This window comes from Pristis pectinata, chromosome 4 (genome assembly GCF_009764475.1).
Source record: "Pristis pectinata isolate sPriPec2 chromosome 4, sPriPec2.1.pri, whole genome shotgun sequence".
In the NCBI taxonomy this organism is placed as follows: Eukaryota; Metazoa; Chordata; class Chondrichthyes; order Rhinopristiformes; family Pristidae; genus Pristis; species Pristis pectinata.
In genome coordinates, this window is record NC_067408.1 from 52,480,237 (window position 1) to 52,501,874 (window position 21,638).

The following is a 21,638-nucleotide window of genomic DNA, read 5'->3' on the forward strand; positions in this document are numbered from 1 at the left end:
GAGTAACTAGGAAAAGAGTGTGTCCCGTCAAAGACCAGAGTGGTAATCTATGTGTAGAGCCACGGGAGATAAATAAATACTTCTCGACTACGTGTGCCATGGAGAAGGACACGGAAACTAGTGTGTTCAGGGAAGAGAACATTGATATCCTGATGCATATTAACATTAAGGAGAAAGAGATGCTGGTGGTCCTGAAGAGCATAAAGATGGATAGGTCCCTGTGCCCTGTCCAGGTGCATCCTTGGACGTTGTAGAAAGCAAGGGAGGCACTGCTAGATATTTTTGTATCTTTGTTAGCCATGGATGAGGTACCAGAAGGATGGAGGATGGCTTTATTTAAGAAGGACTGCAAGGACAAGTCAGGGAACTACAGCTGGTGAGAGTTACATCATTGGTGGGGAAGTTGCTGGGAGGGATTCTGAGGGACAGGACTTATTTACATTTGGAAAGATAAGAACCGATTAGGGATAGTCAGCATGGTTTTATCCATGTGAGATCATATCTCATAAACTTGAATGAGATTTTTTGAGGAGGTGACCAAGAGGATTGACTTGGCAGGGTGGTGGATGTTGTCTACACGGACTTTTGCAACACCTTCGATAAATTCCATACGGTAGGCTATTTTAGAAGGTTAGAATACAGGGGATCCAGGGTGAGATAGCAAACTGGATACAAAATTGGCTTGGTGGTAAGAATCAGAGGGTGGTAGTGGAGGGTTGTTTTTCAGATTGGAGGCCTGTAACCAGTGGTGTGCCATAGGGCTCAGTGCTGGGTCCTTCATTGTCCATTAGATATATTAGTGTTTTGGAAGAGAATGTAGGTGGCATGATTAGTGCATTTGCAGATTACAGCAAAATTGGTGGTACAGAGGATAGTATTGCCTAAGGTTAAAACAGGACCTAGATCAACTGGGAAAGTGGGAAAGAGAATGGCTGATGAAATTTAACTCGGACAAGTGTGAAGTGATGCAATTTGGGAAGTTAAACCAGGGCAGGACAATACACCATGAATGGCAGAGGCCTGGGAAGTGTTATTGAGTCTATAACTAGAGTCAAAGGTTTAAGGTGACAGGGGATTTAAAGGGGATTTTTCACGCAGAGTGTGGCAGGTATATGGAACGAACGGCCAGAGGAGGTGGGAGAGGTGGGTACAATTAAACGTTCAGAATACATTTGGACAAGGACATGGATAGGAAGGGTTTAGAGGGATAAGGGTCAAACACAGGTAAGTGGGATGGCGTAGCTAGGTGCCTTGGTCAGCACCTATCTACGTCTATCAGCATGGACAAGTTGGGCCAAAGGCCTGTTTCTGTGCTGCATAGTTCTCGGAATCTATGAATGAATCTTTGAAACTTTGAATCAATAACATCTTGTTTCAAAAAGGTCCTTTTGATATTTGCCTGATCTGGTTAGTGGTGAATACTTGGCACACGGCTAGTAAAGGCACTGTCTCATAGAGCCAGCAACCCGTATTCAGTTCTGACCTTGAGTGCTTTCTATGTGGCGTTTGCATGTTCTCCCTGTGACTCTGTGGATTCCCACGGTGCTTTGGTTTCCCTTCACATCGCAAAGGTGTGCAGGCTGGTAGATTAATTGGCCACAGTAAATTGTGTGTGGATGAGTGGTAGAAACAAAGGGGACTTGATGAGAATGTGGAGAGAATAACAAAAATGGGTTAATATAGGATTAGTCCGATTGGGTAGTTCATGAGAGTATGGACTCGGTGGGCCAAAGGGCCGGTTTCCATGCTGTATCTCTCTATGACGCTATGGCTGATATGTTATTTCTCATATCTCATCTGATATGTCGTCCTTCACCTCCAGATTTTAAAAAAAATCTATTGTGATAAGGATTTTGAGATGACATTAGAGGAAGACATCATTAAGCTGGAAAGAGTGCAAAGAAGATTTAAGAGAATGATGCCAGGACTCCAGGGCCTGGGTTACAGTGAGAGGTTGGGTAGGTTAGGACTTTATTCACTGGAGCATAGGAGACTGAGGGATGACCTTATAGAGGTGTATAAAATTATCAGGGGCATTGTTAGGGTAAATGCACACAGTCTTTTTCCAGGGAAAGAGAATCAATAACTAGAGGGCATAGGTTTAAGGTGACAGGGGAGAGATTTAAAAGGGACCTGGGGGGCAACTTCTTCATGTAAAAGGTGGTGCATATATGGAAATGAGATGCCAGAGGAAGTGGTTGAGGCAGGTACAATAACAACTTTTAAGACACTTGGGTAGGTATATGGATGGGAAAGACTTAGAGGGATATGGGCCAAACACGGGCAAATGGGAGTAGCTTAGATGGGCATCTTGGACGGCATGGAGGATTTGGGCCAAAAGGCCTGTTTCCGTGCTGTATTGCGCAATGATTCTATGTGCATTTGTATAGCTCTTCAAATCCTTTTAAGCCTTCCCATTTCTGACTGAAGACTGAAAAGTGACATGGAATGTCTTCTCCATAAAGACAGTGCCTCTTCAGCGGGCTGTATCTTACCTCAATAATTTGACGTCAAAGACTGTCTCAACATCATGCAGCACAGAGGGTAAGTACTTCAAAGACGCAACCTGGGATCAGGGAAAAGAATAAAAAAAAGTGAATTAGTGAAGCCTTACAAGCCTACAGTTCACAGACATCAATTGTCTTCACAGCTTGAGAACTGATGGGCTGACAATAACTTGTGTATTGAAGCCGTCAGTGTTTCGTCTGATTCTGAAGCATTCTTTAAACCTCTGCAGGCTTGTTACATTCTTCCTCCAAGGTTACGAAACATCCTTACAGCATTTCTAACGTGCTCACCATTTTAATAGGAGGACTGAACAGCCCAAGATTAATTACTACTTCTGATTCCCCTCGGACACCAATTTTAAGTGAACTGATTTTTATTTCAGTCGAATCTTGGAGAATGGAAGCTTGGTAGTTTTGCATGCCCATCACAATGTTCAGGCTTGGATTAACAAGGCCCTAGAATTTCAATTTCTGCTCAGGCTTTGTTCACTGCCTTTGTAACTTATTAATTGCAAACAGGCAGTGTCTCGACCCAAAACATCAACCATCCCTTTGCCTCCACAGATGCTGCCTGACCCACTGAGTTCCTCCAGCAGTTTGTTTTTCACTCAGAAGTGCTATTTCAACTACATTTAAAAGACTCTTAGATAGCTACATGAATAATAGAAAAATGGAGGGCTATGTGGGAGGCAAGGGATAGATAGATCTTAAATCAGGATAAGATGTTGGCACAACATCATGGGCCAAAGGGCCTGTACTGTGCTGTTATGTTCTATTTTCTACGTACATCTATGAGAGGGGAAGCATTGGCCACACAAGTAGATAGGGTGGTAATTATGTGAAGGAGGTGGAGGCTTTGAAGAGTTTACCAGGATGCTGTCTGTATTAGTGGGTTTGAGCTATGAGGAGAGGTTGGGCAAACTTAGATTGTTTTCTCTGGAGTATTAGAGGCTGAAGAGAGACCTGATAGAAGTTTTTTTTTATATATTTCAAAAATAAACTTCATTCATAACAAAAAAATATACAAAAGAAGAAACAATGCAAAACTCTTACATTCATGATCATTATATTCAGTAGTGTTAACTTATGTTCTAAAACCATAGCACTGTTACCACTTATGTGAACCCCTGGAGTGATACACCCTTTCATTGTTTGAGGGGCTTCCCCATCCGACTCAACTGCTCCACACGTGATAGCGGAAGGAGCCTAGATTGTGGTCCTTCCCCACAGATCCTATGTGTTGGCTGCAGCAAGCTTCAATGCATCCTTCATCACGTTCTCCTGCAGCCTGGAGTGTGCCTGTTGGTAGCATTTCCTTACAGACATCTCACTGTGCTGGAAAGCCAACAAGTTTCAGGCAGACCAAAGGGTGTCCTTCACCGAGTTGATGACCTTCCAGCAGCATCTGATGTCTGTCTCAGTGTGTGCCCCTGGAAACAGCCGGTAGATCAGAGAGTCATCTGTTAGGCAGCTGCTGGGGATGAACTGAGACAGCCACCCTTGTATCCCTCTCCACACCCTCTTAGCAAATCCACAGTCTGCAAAAAGGTGGGTGACCGTCTCTTCATCATCATAGCCATCCTGCGCCAGCGTGCGTTGGGGATGATGCGTCGTCTGTACAGAAAGGATCTGACTGTGAGGGCCCCTCTCACTGCCAGCCAAGCAAGGTCTTGGTGCTTGTTGCTGAGTTCTGGTGATGAGGCATTCTGCCAGATGAATTCAAAACCATGAGAAGCATAGATAGAGTCTTTCTCCCAGGGTGGAAATGTCAAATACTGGAGAACAGACTGCAGCTTTAAGCTGAGGGAGGGATAATTTAAAGATTTGCAAAATAAGCTTTTATTACACACAGAGTGTGGCAGGTGCCAGGGATAGTGGTGGAAGCAGATATGATAATGGCATTTAAGTGGTTTTTAGCTAGGCATGTGAAAATGCAGGGAATGGAGGGACATGGTTCATCTGCTGGCAGAAGAGAGTTAATTTGTCATTGTGTTCGGCACAGGCATCATTGTCCAAAGGGCCTGTTCCTGTGCTGTACTGTTCTATGTTTTTAAACCTCCAGCAAATCTAAGAATATTCTTGTATCGGTATTGGCTTATGATTGTCACATGTACTGAGATACAGTGAAAAGATTATGTTTGTATGCCATCCAGTCAGACCATGGCATACATAAGAACATTGAGATAGTAAAAAGAATGCAGAATATGGTGCTCTACAAAGAAAGTGCAGTGCATTTGCTTCACTGTCCCTGATTACAGAACATGAAATATGTACTTGTTGAGTGAGAGATTTTGAAATGTGATAAAGGGCCGTAAAAGGGAAAATTATTTTCCAGCATGAAACAGTCTGCTGAAGGAACTCACAAGGTCGAGCAACATCTATGGGAGGAAAGGAACTGTCAACGTTTCAGGTAGAAACCCTGCATCACAACAGGTGTCTCTGTTAGGTCTCCAAAATTATTTTTTTGGTTTCTCCAAAACTATTTTCCTTTTCTGTTTCTTCCTTTCAACATTCCCTCCCCTTCCTTATTTCTTTCATTTGGGCCTCTCATCCTTTCAGAATGAGAATTTTTTTCTATTAAATGTGTGGAATGATGGGAGGGGAAGCATCGGTCAGCAAAGAATGATGTAAAGGGTAGGTAGGACTTCATCCAAGATAGGACATGAGCAATTGCATTTTGGAAAATTTAGAATGCATTAAGCATGGATATAGGATTGAGATCAATGGATCACTGAAGTCTAGAAAGGCTAAAAGTTCATCTTTTCTAATAACCTTATTCCACACCGCCATATAATCTACCTAGTCTCATTGTTCAACACATGAACAACATCTTGAAGAACGATTCATGTTCATGAAGCTCTACCAATACACATCGTCACAGTCAGAGAGTTGGCAGGTAAAGAAGATAGGGGACTGACAATCAAAACTAATCATTCAAATCATCACAAATGATATAGGATGGATGAATGTCAATCAGTCCACTGACTCATTGAAAGATTTGTCCCATTCTCCTCTCTCCCCACAGACCTGCAAAAGTCTTCCCTTCCAGCCTTTACCCAACTCCTTTTTGAACGTCACTTATCAGATTTGTGATCACCACCCCATCCTTTCAGGCTGTGCATTCCAGATGGAAGCAGTGACAACTTTTGAAAAGGAAACAGCTGCAGACATGAAATGGGAAAGACCTTTAAGATTATAGAGAGAAACAGAACGGGGTGGTTAACTGGTTAGCTCTTACAGAGATGATAACCTCCCACAGACTTTTTTGGTGAACCCATGATAATTGACATGAACGTGGACTATTTCTCTGTAGCAGATTATGACGTGAAGGTAAATTGTTCAGCAATCTCTTTCATTGTCTTATAACTAGATTCCTAAGAAGTTACATCTGTAGTGTCTGAAGAGGCCGCCTGACCTGCAGCAGAATTGTCGTCCCTTGCTGGCTCTTCATCAGGTTGTTGATGGATTCAAACAGCTTTTTCAGTGATTCTTCAAACTCGGCTTGTTCCTTCTCCTCATACAGTCTAAGACAAAGAGAAAAGTTTTGTAGATGGGGGACCAAAAATCCATTTTTAAAGCATAAGACACAATCTTTCACAAAATGAAAATAATTTCTGAACATTTATAAGTAAAGCATTTCTAAGAAAGGAACTTGATGGTTCGTTGTAGCCCTAAATTTCATTAATAACGCAAAGCATTTTTGTATTTATTATGCAGTCATGGAGTCATACAGCATGGAAACAGGCTCATTCGCCTACCAAACATCAAGTACCCATTTACACTAATCCCATTCTTATCTTCCCCAAATTTCCATCAATTCTCCCCAGATTCTACCATTCACCTATACCCAAAGGAAAATACAGAGTGCCCAATTATACCGCAAACCCAGATGCCCTTGGGATGTGGGAGAAAACTGGAGTACACAGAGGAAACCCATGAAGTCTCAGAGAGAACATGCAAACTCCACATTGACAGCATTGCTAGTCAGAATCGAACTGGGGCTGTGAGGCAGTAGCTCCAGTGTTAATCAGAAGCAGCAACAGAGTGACACCAGTTTTGGCTTTTGAAGCTTAAAAACCAATAAGTGAGGGGATCCATGGTTTTGATACAAAAATTGGTGGAGTTGTGGACAGTGAGGAAAGTTATCAAAAGATATAGCAGGATATAGCTCAGTTGGAAATATGGGTGGACAAATGGCAGATGGAATTTAATCTGGATAAGTGTGAGGTGATGCATTTACAGAGGCCAAATGCCTGAGTAAAGTATACAGTAAATGGCAGGACACTTAGCATCACTTAGAATGATGTTGGAGTGCAAGTCCATAGCTCCCTCAAGTGGCAATACAAATGGAAAGGGTGGTAAAGATGGTGGATGGCATGTTTGCCTCCATCGGTCAGGGCATTGAGTATAAAAGTTGGGAAGTTACAGGCAGCTGTGTAAAACTTTAGCTCGGCCACATTTGGAATACTGGTCCAGTTCTGGTTGCGTTTTACAGTAAGGATGTGGAGGAGTTGGAGAGAGTGCAGAAGAGGATCACCGGGATATTGTCTGGATTGGAGTGTAAAAGCTATATAGAGAGATTGGACAAACATAGATTGTGTTTTCTCTGGAGGGCCGGAAGCTGAGGGGCAACATAATGGAAGTATACTGAATTATGAAAGTCATAGACAGGGTAGATAGTTAGAATATTTTTCCCAGGGTGGACATGTCAAATACTATAGGGCATAGGTTTAAGGTGAAAGGGGAAACGTTTAAAGGAGATATGCAAGACAAGTTTTTGTCTTACACAGAGAGTGGTAATTGCCTGGAATGCCTTGCCAGGGGAGGTGGTAGAAGCAAATAAGATAGCAATGTTCAAAAGGCATTTGGAGAGACAAGTGAACAGGCATGGAATAGGGGGATATAGACCACGTGCAGGCAGATGGGATTAGTTCAAATTAGCATCATGGTTGGTACAGACATAATGGGCCAACTGACCTGTCCTTGTGCTGTACTATGTCCTCTCCAAATGGAGAATTGTGTGGATGGTGTATTGGAAATCAATGAGAACTCAAAGATGAAGTGTGATTCATTTCCTTCTATTCCCTTCTTCTTTGCTCAAGACCTAAAATTCAATTTTTTTTACCCATATTCTTTTAAAAGCAGTAATTGATTCCTCTTTCCTGAGGCATTCTTGCCTGGAAATTCATGCCAGGTTAGCAATGCTGAACATGCTTTATAAGTACCATAAGCACATTGTACTTTGCCTCTTTGCTGGAAAGATTGGGCTCCAAGCTCTGTGCAAGGCCCTGCATAAAGCTGATGCTTTTGGGATGCCTGCCAATGCTCTCTAAGGGTTTTGTTGAGGAGACCGTTACCCTTCACTTCGACAAAGCCCTCTCCCCAGGGAGCTGGCACTGGTACTATCTTCCTTCATGCCTGCTTCCAACTAGAAACCGTGAAGATGTCCTCTCCCCTCAAGTGTCTTCCAAAATGCCTCAGAGAAACTGATCACAGCTCCTTAGCAGCCAATTACGATGCAGACTCCACCTCCAGCCAATTGCGATTTCCCTCACAAATCTTTGCCTTAATCTGATCCACAAGCCACACTACCCACTGCCCAAAGTTCTGACTCCTCCTCACCCATCCCAGGCCTTTCTCCGTCAAATCCTCGCCCAGCTCCAAATTGTGACTGCTTCACCAACTACCTAAGTTCTTCAGCCGTCTCCACCAAGGCAAAGGTATCAGAGGAAAACCCTATGTGCCATGAAGTGTTCAAGGAATTTTCAGTTGGGCTCATTTGCTGTGGGGAGTTTGGGAGAAAAGATCCATTGGGTTCATCGTACATCTTTGTGTGGTGGAGAAGAATTTCTAGGCCTTTATTTTTTGTTTTAAAATTCTAAACAGATTCAATTTGCCTTCTCCACTATCCTCATTAATGAATGATATGCATTCATGTACATCTTTATACCATACAAGAACACGCAAGAACATAAGAAAATAGGAGTAGGATTAGGCCGCCTAGCTGCTCAAGCCTGCCCCACCATTCAACATGATCATGGTTGATCTCTCCCAGGTCTCAAGTCTTCTTCTATGTGGGTCAGTTCCAAATAGCCCTCACTCCCCCAACCTTTCAAAAAATTCTCTCTCTCAACTTCAAATACCCCCAATGATCTAGCCTCTACAATCCTTTGGGACCAAGAATTCCAGGGATTCCTCACCTTCTGCAAGAAGAGATTCCTATGCACCTCAGTTTTAAATGACTGCCTCTTTATCTGGTAACAATGTCTCCTTGTTCAAAATTCCCCTGCTAGTGAAAGCACCTCAACATCTATGTGCCCTAGAATCTTTTATGTTTTAACAGGATCCCTCCTTACTCACCTAAAAGTCAAAGAATATAGTTCAAACTTCATAGCCATACAGAATAGGACAACAGTCTCATCCAAGGAATTAGCCCAGTGACTCTCTTCTGGACTGCCTCCAACGCTGGTGTATCCTTTTTTAGATAAAGGAACCAAAACTCTTTACAGTACTCCAAGTGTGGCCTCACCAACACCCTGCATATTACTTCTCTATTTTGAAACTCTAACCATCTAGCAATCAAGACCAATATGCCATTTGCCTCCTAATAATAAGATATTTATTTATTAGTGACATGTACATCGAAACACACAGTGAAATGTGTCTTTTTGTGTTACTGAGAATGTGCTGAGGGCAGCCCGCAAGTGTCGCCACTCTTCCGGCGCCGACATAGCATGCCCACAGCTCCTAATTTTTACGTCTTTGGAATGTGGGAGGAAACCGGAGCACCCAGAGGAAACCCATGCCAACACGGAGAGAATTACTTGCTGTACTTGCCTGTTAAGTTTTTCTGTTTCATGCCCCAGAACACCTGCATCCCTCTATTCTTAACACTTCCAATCTCTCTCCATTTAGATAATAATCTGCCTTTTGATTCCTCTTACCCAAATGCCTGACCTCACACTTTCCCACAATGAACATCATTTACCAAATTTTTGCCCACTTACTCAACCTAACTATATTTGTTGCAGAGTCCTAATATCTTCATCGAGCCTGCCCTCCCACCGATTTTCATGTCATCAGCAAACCTAGATACCTTACACTCCATCCACTTTCAAAGTCTTTAATATTGATAGTAAATAATTGAACCTTGGAGCACTCTACTAGCTACACCTTTCGAATTTAAAGAAAACATCCATTTATTCCAACTATCCTCCATGTGATAACCAGTTCTCAATCCTCAGAAGCATCTCAATATAATTCCTATTTAATGAGTTGCAGCTAGTATAGTTACTTTATTGGTCACTGAACTACAGAATAAAATGATCACTGCAGAACTAATCCTCTGAAAACACAACAGTCTCCCAGCATCATTCCTAGTTAACGTCCTCTGGTGTTGCTATGAAGTTTGGCTCAGAAACATGAAATCCACCACAAGAGCTAAGATGACTCCTTGGAAGCTAATATATGCAGCATCTGTTGATTGTTGTTGGTAATAGAGCCACAGAGTGATACAGCACAAAAACAGGCCCTTCAGCTCTCTGAGTCCATGCCAACCATCAACCACCCATTTACACTAATCCTACATTAATCCCAATTTTTTATATTCCCCACATTCCCATCAGCTTCCCCCATATTCGACCACTCATCTACACACTAGCAATTACAGTGGCCAACTAACCTACCAACCTAGACGTCTTTGGGATTTGTGAGGAAACCGGAGCACCTGGAGGAAACCCACACAGACAGAATTAAAACTTGCAAACTCCACACAGATGACATCCAAGGCGAGGTTCAAACACAGGTCACTGGAGCCGCTAGGCACCACTAGCTGTGCCACAGTGCCAAATAGGCCCTTCAGACAACCAGGTCCATACCAACTATCAACCACCCATTTATACTAATCCTACATTATTCCTATTTTTTATTCTTGCTACATTCTCATCAATTCCCCCCAGATTCTACCATTCACCTATACACTCAGGGCAATTTACAGTAGTCAATTAACCTACCAACCTCATGAATTTGGAATGTGGGAAGAAACCAGAGCACCGGGAGGAAACCCACAGGGAGAAAGTGCAATCTCCATGCAGACAGTATTCAAGATTAGGATTGAATCCAAATCTCTGGTGCTGTGAGGCAGCAGCTTTCTGAGTAGCTGTGTCCTTTTATGTACTATGCATAATGACTTTCCTAATGATTCTCCATCATAAGGTGTCAGCATAGATGCAGAGAAAAGCACACTCAACTGTTCATTATTTAAAAGGTTTATTGTTCATTACTGAGGGCAAGTCAATAATTCTTCCAGTTACTGTTTGTTCTGGCATCTCTTTCTCATCTCTTTGTATTGGGATTCATTGAAGCACTCCGATCGAACACCCATACATCCTTCTAAAAACTTAAGTCAAACGGTCATCGTACTTGGACTGACTGACATTCAAAGTATCTACTTTATTAAATACTGACTGCTTCTGAATCTTTTTCAAAAATCCATTACTTATTAAAAATCAAGCTGGAAATATTTTTTTTAAACAAGCAGCCGGATTCAGGTAATAAAAAGTTAAATTATCAATTAATAAATGAATTAAATCAATATCTGGAACTTACTGTGCAAATAATGATCGTGACCTCACAATGAACTTAAAGATGTACTCCAGTGCTTTCAAAGTCCGTAAGATTGGTTCACATTGTTTGCCTTCACAACATATATCCAGGTAGGTCTTCAACACTGTCATCAGCTTTCTAGGATGATAGCCATGGAACGAAACAGTGAAAGAATGGCTTGTTAAATAGAGATGTATAATTGTCAGTAATATGATTTAAGTCTACACAGAATTTTGAAATCGTCAAATGATATAACTAATCTTGAAATATCTACTAGTATATTGAAAGAAATTTAAGAGAATTTGTAGGATTGGTGTCCAGATACTGATAAAGCAGCACTTACTGGAGAAAATAAAATACTGAATAAAAGTGCCTTTTATGACCATCTATATGCCCAGAGCTCTTCAAATGATCAAGTCTTTTGGAATACTTTAATATAGGAAATACAACAGTCAATTTGCCCACAGCAAGGACAACTACACAAAAGTGCAATTAAAACCAGAACATCTGTTTTAAGAGATGTTCACTGAGAAATAAACATTGTCCAGAGCACCGGTAAGAATTTTGAAATTGTGCTCCAAGATCTTATATATTCAGCTGGGAGGGGAGACAGTGCTTCCTTTTAAGATCCATCCGCAAGACAGCACATCCAGCGATACAGAAATCCTTCAGCACTGCACCAACATGTCAGCCCAGATTTTTTGCTTAAGTCTCTCAAAGTGAATTTGAATCTACCGATCTTTTGACTCCGAAGCAAAGGTGCTGCTACTGAACCAGAGATGGTACTGAGAAAAGGAGGTTGTAAGTTACTGGAGAAAACAAAATACTGAATTATATCGAAGTGCCTTTTATACCATCAGCCTTACAGTACATGTGAAGATCACAGGTCCTCTCTAGCTTATGAATGCCCAATTTATGGACACCCTGTACATATGAACAAGTGTTTGGGAAACTGGTGGGAAGGAGTTGCTGGCTGCTGCAGGGCTGCAGGCGTCTTCTGCCATGTGGGAACTCTGTTTGTGATCGCATTTCCAACTTGCAAACAATTCATAGGAACAGAACCCTGCCGTAACCTGGGCAGGATCTGTAGATCACACCTTCAGGTTACTGAGACCCAAGGAAAGCATTAAAGGCCTCAAAATGCCACAGAGAGGAGCTACAAACCTGACCACTTTGAGAAAAAACTGAGGACACTCAAGCTTTCAGATCTCAAAAGGTATTGATCGTAAGTAGTCTTAGTGAAATAAATAGTACATTGTGTGGAAAAGAGTAAATCTTAAACTGATTAACCTGTGACCTGAGCACATTTACAATGCACGAAAAGCTAAATATTGAACTAAAAGAGGAAATTCTTCAGACAGAAAGATGTGACATGTACTTCCAGTTGGAAACTCCAGCACCATTTGAGAACATTACGTGATGAGCAGGACGACAGATGTTTTTGAAGACACAGGAGATGCTGAAATCTGGAGCAACACACACAAAATGCTGGAGGAACTCAGCATGATTTTGATGTCTCTTTAAGATTTGTCCTTTGCTCCCATCCCTTTTCTGGACTTTAGCCTTGCTTGGCCAAAGAGTTTCAGCAAAGGAGGTTCAGAAGCCAAGTGCAGGAACTGGAAACAAAATCATTCTTTTGAGAAGTGAGAAACAGATTAAGTGGAGTTCCTCCTCACAGCATCAAACAATAAGTGAATTGCTAGCTATACTGGTAACCAGAACATGTTTCTTAACATGGTACGGATAAACTCTTTAATTGTCTTTGACTGTGAGTGAGGCTGCTAGAAAGATGACATACAGCCATCAAACTCACTTTAGCATTTCTTTTTGCACTACTTCAATTTACACAACTATCTTTGCATCATTCTGCTGTTTTGCATTCGCTGATGTATTTATTATTATTTCCATATATATTGTTTACTCTGTGAGTTTCATGCGAGCAAGGATTTTCATTGTGCCCTGTTGTATATGGCAATAAACTAATCTGAATCTGTTCTCTGTAAAATGATGTTTTGTAAAACAGTCAGGGCAGTGAAGGGAAGACACAAGAGACTGCAGATGCTAGAATATGGAGCAAAAAACAAACTGTTGGAGGAACTCAGCAGGTCAAGCAGCATCTTTGGTGGGAAAGGAATAGTCGACCATTCCTTTCTCTCCACAGATACTGCCTGACCAGCTCAGTTCCTCCAGCAGTTTTTTTGCACGAGGCAGTGAAAGGCTTTAGCATATTAAAGGAAGACAGTCTGTAGTTAGGTGCAGGGCCGGACACAGAGTGAATACTCTGTAGATTGTGGGGTAGCGTGGAATATTCTTTATTTTGTTTCATTATCTGATTATTTTGTACTGACTGAACTCGGTGACTGATTATTACTATTGCTTTGTTCATTTGTTCTACTGCGTAATAAAATCGGTTTTGATTGAACTGAACATTGCCTCATCTACCCTCTACTTAGCCTACTTTCAGACAGGTAGAAGCTTTTGAAATGTTTGAATGAAGCCACCAAATCCAATCACATTAGAATTTCACTATTACACTCCTGACTCCCATTATTATACGCTGGAGAATCCACGACCATTTAAAATTTGCCACACGGATTATTTATAGGAATAAATTATTTCACTGAACTCCAGAATCTACCTATGGCATTGAATTCATAACAGGTTATTAGAGGGCAAACTCAATATTCCTGCATAATCTGTTTTCCTTAGTTGAATTGATAATTAACTCAATACTTGATCCTAAAGACACAAGACACAAAGTTCCAGATGAAGGAAATATCTATAATCAACTTGTGCAGGAGGCAGAATCAGTGTTAGAATCTTTGAACTGTGCAGTTTATATTGAAATGTTTTACTGATTTATGCAGAAGGATGATATATGTTGTAACCTGGAAAATTATCAAAAATAAATCCACAACTTGTGAAAAAAAGCCTCAAAAACTGACAATTAAGGAAATGTCTGAAGATAATTCCAATTTAAGTGGTATCATGCACAATATCTTTCACTTGTACATTATTTCTTTCGTCCTAAGTATGCAAAGAACATTTCACAGATATACCTTCTTTATTTTTAAATCTCTGATTTAAGATTGATGCCGAAAGAAAGATTTCTCTGGCTGGAAAAGGGGTTGCCCATTTAGGATTGAGGTGAGGAGGAATTGCTTTCATCTCTGCCCCTCAGATAGGTGAATGTTCAGTCACTGCATATTTCCAAAACTGCAAGCAGTACATTTCTGAAAACCAAGGGCATCAAAGAATATGGGGATGAGGCAGGAAAGCAGACTTGAGTTATAAAATCAGCCACGATCTTATTGAATGGTAGAGTAGGTTCTGTGAGCTGCACAACTATTTCCTGGGTCTATTCCTTCTGCTCAATGTTATTCAGCCTTTTATTCCGATTTCCTGCCTCCAGTCCTCACAACTACTCACCCTAGACATTCTTCTATCAGTTAGTGCTGCCAATCCCAATTTTCCATATCCCAAAGCAATACTTCCCAATCCATGGTTCCAATTCCTTTTTCCCTTTTAATGCCATCCATTTCCCCTTCCCTCCTCCTTTCATTATTATCTGCTTCACTGCCATTCATTCTCACTTCTTTAATTAGTATCAATTCCCCATCAGATGTCACACTCAGGAGATTCTGGATTTCTCACACTGGTCTCATCTTACTTCAACAATGTATTCATGCTAATGGCAGTAATTCACAATGCAGTGGACCACAAGTGGATGGATGCAAGTTTAGGACAAAGAAGCCCCTGTGATTTTGGTTGTCATCAATCCACCCAAGCCCCCTGCCTTCACAAAACAATTATAGACACAGTCCCTTTTGTGTTCCTGGTCTAAGCATTTGGAAATCTACCCAGCCGTCATTATGATGGTGATATTTTTATAATCTAAAAAGTTCACTTTCTTTATTTTATACTCAATGTTTCCAATTTTCTCTCTTTCTCCCTGCTAGAATGTGACTTTTTGCATGGCAGTCATTCCTAGTTCTTTTTGGAAATAGCTTTTTCCTGTCTATGGATCCAATAGCACAAGAAAACTGGAGCAGGAGTAGGTCACCAGGCCCCTCAAGCCTGCCCAACCATTCAATATAATCATGGCTGATCTATGCTGGCCTCAACTCCTCTTCTGTGCCAGTTCCCCATCACCCTAAGTACCTCAATCTTTCAAATATTTATCTATCTCCACCTTAAATAAATCTAATGATCTGGCCTCTACCACCCTCAGGCACAGAGAATTTCAGAGATTCACTACCATCTGAAAGAAGAGGTTTCTTCACAGTTCCAGTTGGTTAGCACTGGGAGACGTACATGAAGATTGACCTCTTGGGCAAGACACAAGAGAGGTTCCCTCAGAATGATAAAGACCGTAAAATTACCTGTGGCCTTCAAGGGAAGAGAGGAGGAAGGGGATGGAAATTTGTTGGTCAGAGGAGATAATTTCTCGGGATAAGAAACTTCAATCACATAGATTAACATGGAATTAACAACACAGAAATTGGTTAATTGGTTCAAATAGTCAATGATCATGTTTAAGCTCTGCATCAACTGTATTCCTCCCAATTGTAACCCTGTCCATTAAGACCATAAAACGTAGGAGCAGAATTAGGCCATTCAGCCCAGTTAATCTGCTCCGCCATTCAATTATGGCTAATTCCTTTTTCTCAACCCCATTCTCCCACCTTCTCCCCATAACCCTTAACCCCTCACCAATCAAGAACCTATCAATCTCTGCCTTAAATACACCCAATAACTTGGCCTCCACAGCCCTCCGTGGCAACGAATTCCACAGATTCTCCACCCTTTGGCGGAAGAAATTCCTTCCCATCTCAGTTCTAAAGGGACGTCACTTTATTCTGAGGCTGTGCCCTTGGATCCTGGACTCTCCTACCAATGGAAACATCCTCTCCACATCCACTCTATCCAGTCCTTTCAATATTCAGTAGGTTTCAATGAGATTCCCCCCCCCCCCCCCCCCATCCTTCTGGACTCCATTGAGTACAGGCCCAGAGCCACCAAACACTCCTCATACATTAACCCTTTCGTTCCCAGGATCATTTTTACAAACATCCTCTGGACCCTCTCCAGGGCCAGCACACCTTTCCTTAGATACGGGGCCCAAAATTGCTCACAATATTCCAAATGCACTTTGACCATTGCCTTTTATAGCCTCAGCAGTACATCCTTCCATTTATATTCTAGTCCTCTCAAAATGAATGCAAACATTGTATTTGCCTTCTTTACTACCAACTCCACCTGCAAGTTAACCTTAAGGGACTCCTGGACTAGGACTCCCAAGTTCTTTTGTTCCTCTGATTTCTGAATTCTCTCCCCATGTTCTATTCCCCCTAACCTTCTCTACTTTAAGTATTTCCCTAAATGAATCAGTACAATTTGTTGCAATTAATCCATACAGAAGCAAATTCTGCTGTCCAGTTCTCTCAGGTAAAGATGCCCCTCTTGAACCTATCACTGCCTTGATTAGTGACCATCATATTTTTATTGTCTTTCTTTGGATTTCCCACATAGAAATTTGTTTCTAAATCTACCTCAGATGAAGATCTGAGGCACATGACCTCTCACAGTGGTCGTAAATATATACTCCATAACATTCACATTTATCAGCAGTGGTCTTCTAATGAGAGATAAATATATGGCACCATATGTAAGCATCTAGTTGATCTGTAGGCTCTGAGTTGTCAGACTTTGATCATGCAACAGTGTAGGATGATCCAATTAAAGGCAAGGGCACATCACTGCTAACTTCAGCAACAGAACTTACTTATAAGCCAAGGTAGCACTGAAATGTTGCTTGATGTAGGCTTCAAGGACAGCATTGAAATGTTGGAATTTCCGGTCCGCAATCAGCCCTATTATGTATATCTGTAAAACATACAGAATAATATTATAATCACCAGCATAGATGACAGGGTCAGTGTGGACAAGAGTTTTTTTTAATCTAGCTTCTCTTACAGAGCCTGCTTTGTTTTATTTAACCAGTGTGCTTTACTGGTGCTAAGTTAGAGAAAGGCACTGAAATCAGTCATGATAAACCCAGGCCCAATCAGAAGTATATAAAATTATGAGGGGCATAGATAGGGTAGATGGTCGGGATCTTTTTCCCCAGATTGGAAATGTCAAACACTAGAGGACATAGCTTTAAGGTGAGAGGGGAAAGTTTAAAGGAGATGTGCAAGGTAAGTTTTTTATACACAGAGAGTGGTAGGTGCCTGGAACATGCTACCAGGGAAATGGCGGAAGCAGGTATGATAGTGGCATTTAAGAGGCATTTAGACAGGCACACAAACAGACCGGCAATGGGGGATATGGATCATGTGCAACCAGATGGGATTAGTTTACATTGGCATTATGGTTGGCACAGACATCATGGACCAAAGGGCCTGTTACTGTGCTCGATTATTCTATGTTCTGTCTTGATAGATGAAGTGGAGATGGGGAACGAGAAGGAGAAAGGTCCTTTCATTGCAGATGGTCAAAACCCTTAAAAGACACAATGGGAGCTGTCAAGGCCAATGCTAGGAGTGCAGTCAAGAACATGAATGGAGCGCTGACAAAGGGTTCGTGATCTCACACAGGTGGACAAGAACAGTGAGCACATCTTTAAATGCCTTCTCACACCATCTGGGAAGATGCAGCTCATGTTGCTCCTTAAAGTGCTGCCGTTCTTGCACTAATGACACTCCTATTGTAGTCTGGGGGTACACAATTCCAAAATTCTTATCCTGTGTTGAAGCACCAATCAATGTCGAAGTCAGGACAGGGAGGAAGTTGGAGAACACTCCGTGGTTGTATTTTTTTCTTAATTATTCATTGACAGTCACTTGTAGATTGTGGGAGTAACAGCCTGATTGGCATTATTGTGCGTCCATAGTTGCCCTGTGTAACTAGTTAGGCCAGTTATGAGTTAACCCAGTTGTTGAGGCTGGAGTCCTGCGTAGGCCTAACCTCACAAGAATGCCAGATTTCATTGCTTTTAGGACATAATAAGACTCACCGTGAATTTATTAATCCAGTCTCATAATCGTTATACTGTCATGCCTGTTCCCCTTGCTCCAGAAGGAAGCAATCATGGGTCTGTGATGGGCATCAAATTAAGAAGAATTGCTGCATTGCATCAATAGAGGTAGTTGGAAGGGAAGGATCCTAGAGAGCTTTCATTATAATCACCTTATCACTGTTGCAACTGTGTTGTTAAAGAAACAGGAACTGCTGTTATTGCAGAAGCTCTGCATAGCAACAGCACTATCCCAGATGAGGTCTTCACATTACACGAGAAAATGGTTTGCATTCCCCATGGTCAGGTTATACAGGCAAGCTCAAGGCAATATATACCGAGGTCTATATATCTTTCTGCACTGATCCACAGAGGAATTGTGAAGAGAAAGGCTCAGAATTTCTTCAGAATTAGTTCCACCAGTTTAGCCTGAGCTGCACCAGAAAATATTAATCTCACCTGCAAACTGGTCTCCAGTAATGCAATGGTAAGGGAGATGGACATTTAAACCACTGCTGCTGTGGTGTCTACTGAAACAAACCTGACGTGAAGAATCCATCAAATGGACAAAATGGGTGGAAATTTGCCCTCCTTATTAGACTGATCAAGGGTGGGTTTTGTAGGCAAGACCAGCTTCTAGCAGAATTTTTAAAAAAATTTTATCTGACATTAAAGGCTTAGAAAATTAGTTTAGACTTAAATCTAACTTGCATCAAGTCCTTGACCTTTTTTCATGATTTGATTCTCCTCAGGTAAATTGCACTGGAAGAAGCAGATACCACCCAAAGGAGTCCTTATTAAGTTAAGGTTCCCTGGACCTATACCAATTTCTCTCTTCAATTCATTAAGGGTCCAACAGAGAAAGCCTCCTTCTATACTGCTCCATCAATACACTTTAGCTTCCACTTTTTAAATAAGACCTCCTTTATACTATTCTGAAAGTGATAAGATTTCTGCCAAACACTCACATATATCAGAATTTTTAAAATTTTAGTGAAGCATAAAACCTAATTCAACAAAGGGATTTGACATAATTTCTCCCCTTTCCTTCAGGCATCGTCTTTTAGTATCTAGACCGTAAAGCAAATGAAAGTCAAAGAAATTGCAGATGCTGGAAATCTGAAATAAAAATAGAAAATGCTGGAAATACTCAGTAGGTCAGGCAGCATCTGTGGGAAGAGAAACAAAGCTAATGTTTCTGGTTGGAGTCCTTTCTTCAGAACTTGGAAGGAGACAAGAGAAGCGTGGGGGGGGGGGGGCGGGAAGGGGATGTCTGATAGGGTAAAACCAGGGTGACCACGGAGGTAAGCTGTAAACAAGGTCATCTGGTCAATGAGTGAATGGGAGCAGTTAGAGAGGAACAAAGGAAGGTAGGAGTTGTGAAATGCAGGGTAGGAAGAGATGTCTGGCAGGTCAGGTGATTGTTGTTTTTGACTCAAATGAATGAATGATTGTAAATGTTGTATCATACATAATATTATGTCCTGGATCATCCAGTGTGGAACTGGCAGCCCTTCCAGTAACTGTTGATACCAAGTAGCTTCTCTTACCAGTGATTAGGGAAGAATATGGGCACTACTTGTCTACCTTCTGACCTGCCTACCATTGAAATAGCAGGTCCCTTGCTGCTGAGCTCCGCATACAGCCCAGTATATCAGTAGAATCTCCCAGCCATTGATCAGCAGACAACCTCTGGAGCCAACAATCCAGGCAATGCCAACCAGACCATCTGTGCTGCTGAATGGTGGCAGGACCTCTTTGACTGAGTCACAGTTCCAGCGTCTCCTGGTCCCTGGGTCTAAGTCACTGCCTCAGCCTCTCTTGGTCCATGTACCTGAGCCACAGCTCCAGTCTCTCCCAATTTATGTCTGAGTCACTGCCCCAGTCTCTCCTGGTCGGTGGGACTGAATCACTGCCCCAGTCTCTCCCAGTTGGTGGGTCTGAGTCACTGCCCCAGTCTCTTCTCTGTGGGTCTGAGTCACTGCCCCAGCCTCTCCCGGTCAGTGAGTCTGAGTCTTTCCTGGTCGGTATGTCTGAGTCACTGCCCCAGTCTCTCCCAGTCTGTGTCTTACTCACTACCCCAGCCTCTCCTAGCTTCTCTAAGACCTCAGCCAAGAGTAGGGATTACCTGGGTACTAACATGGAGACTGCCTATGAAGCTTTCAGATGAACTTTCCTTAACGAGGTGTTCCCCCCCCCCAACCCCCCCTCCCGTCATCCAATGACAGAGTCCCCTTTGCAACTAATAAAGTACTTTTGAGTTCATCTGGGAAACACAAATTATGATCGTAATCCAATCAACAGTCTGTATAAATCAATCAGCAACAATGTTGCAACTAATAACTGGTCCCTTTCCAAAGCATAGAAGCAGGATTCCTTGGAATTGAATACATAAGTTTTTAGCTGCATGACAAAGGTTCCAATCCTGACCTCACATCCACAATATCCTCCAACTGACATCAAAATCTATCTGTCCTGCTTACTTCTGGTGCACAAAAGTGCTGTATATTCTAACGGCCTTTCCAATATGCAGGCTAGTACAAACAGTACTACATACCTCAAACTGGATGCAGATTAGCATCTGTAGAGCCAACAATGTTATGCAGCCAACTTCAGTGGGCACCAACACATGTGACAATAATAAACCAACTACCTCTTGTTTGAAGCAATTTGTGGAAGATTCTTTCATTCCCTTGTCAATGTCCACTGTTGTTTGAATCTACTGGGACACAATGACACATAGTACAGGGATCTTGAGGGTTGGCAAACTCCTTGGGTTGTGTCCATTGGGAATCAAATACTTCACATGGTGCAGTCACTCGTTCCTCACACTTACCTTCTGCTGACTTGCTGGTATGTTATTTCTATTGCGGTGTAACGAGAGTTGTGTTTTCCCTTGAGTTTTGAGAGTGGTAATCCCCAGCAGTGCTGGTAGACCCTAGGAAATATATCAGCACTGGCAGGAGTCCCAGGAAGTGCATTATTGTTTTGCAGGTGTCCTTGGGAGCGTGTCAGCATTTCTAGGCATTATATACTCTACAAGTAGCCACTGAAAATAGGATTACTTCCATTAGTGGCAAGCTAGGTCACATAAACGGGCAACTAATGGGAAACCATGTTTAAATCCCTTGTGACAAGCTGTGATAAGAATATAAAAAGACAACTTCTACTCCTTTTGAAGTTATGACCAGAGAGACAAATATGTGCCAAAACAGATTGTTGGGAGAGATTTACTATTTACAAGGTTTCCCTGAGAGTGTATCAGTGCTTGCAGAGGAGACTGAGCACACCCAGAGACACTGGCTGACACTTGAGACCTCGCAGGCTGCCTTCTGCAGGTTCAATCAGAGCCCACAGACAGCACATGAAGCTAAGACTGGTTGGGCAGGTACGGGCTGAAGGACAACTCATTACTTTCAAGGTGTCCCCTGGGGGTCTATCAGCATTTCAGGGGATTCCCTAAAAGAGTGCTAGTATTTGCAGAGGGCCACTCGTGTTTGTTGTTATAT

General features: G+C 42.0%; 1 protein-coding gene across 2 annotated transcripts in view; it reads right to left on the reverse strand.

Annotated features, from left to right (window-relative positions):
* The window catches only part of LOC127569055 (dedicator of cytokinesis protein 2-like), a 528,829-nt gene that overhangs the window by 365,977 nt on the left and 141,214 nt on the right, over positions 1-21,638 (reverse strand). For both annotated transcript variants that reach the window (XM_052013336.1, XM_052013337.1), the window contains exons 21-24: positions 16,897-16,997; positions 11,115-11,249; positions 5,923-6,031; positions 2,496-2,566 (exon numbers count right to left, since the gene is read on the reverse strand). In XM_052013336.1, the coding sequence (XP_051869296.1) occupies positions 2,496-2,566; positions 5,923-6,031; positions 11,115-11,249; positions 16,897-16,997 (416 nt within the window). The remainder of the gene's footprint in view (positions 1-2,495; positions 2,567-5,922; positions 6,032-11,114; positions 11,250-16,896; positions 16,998-21,638) is intronic.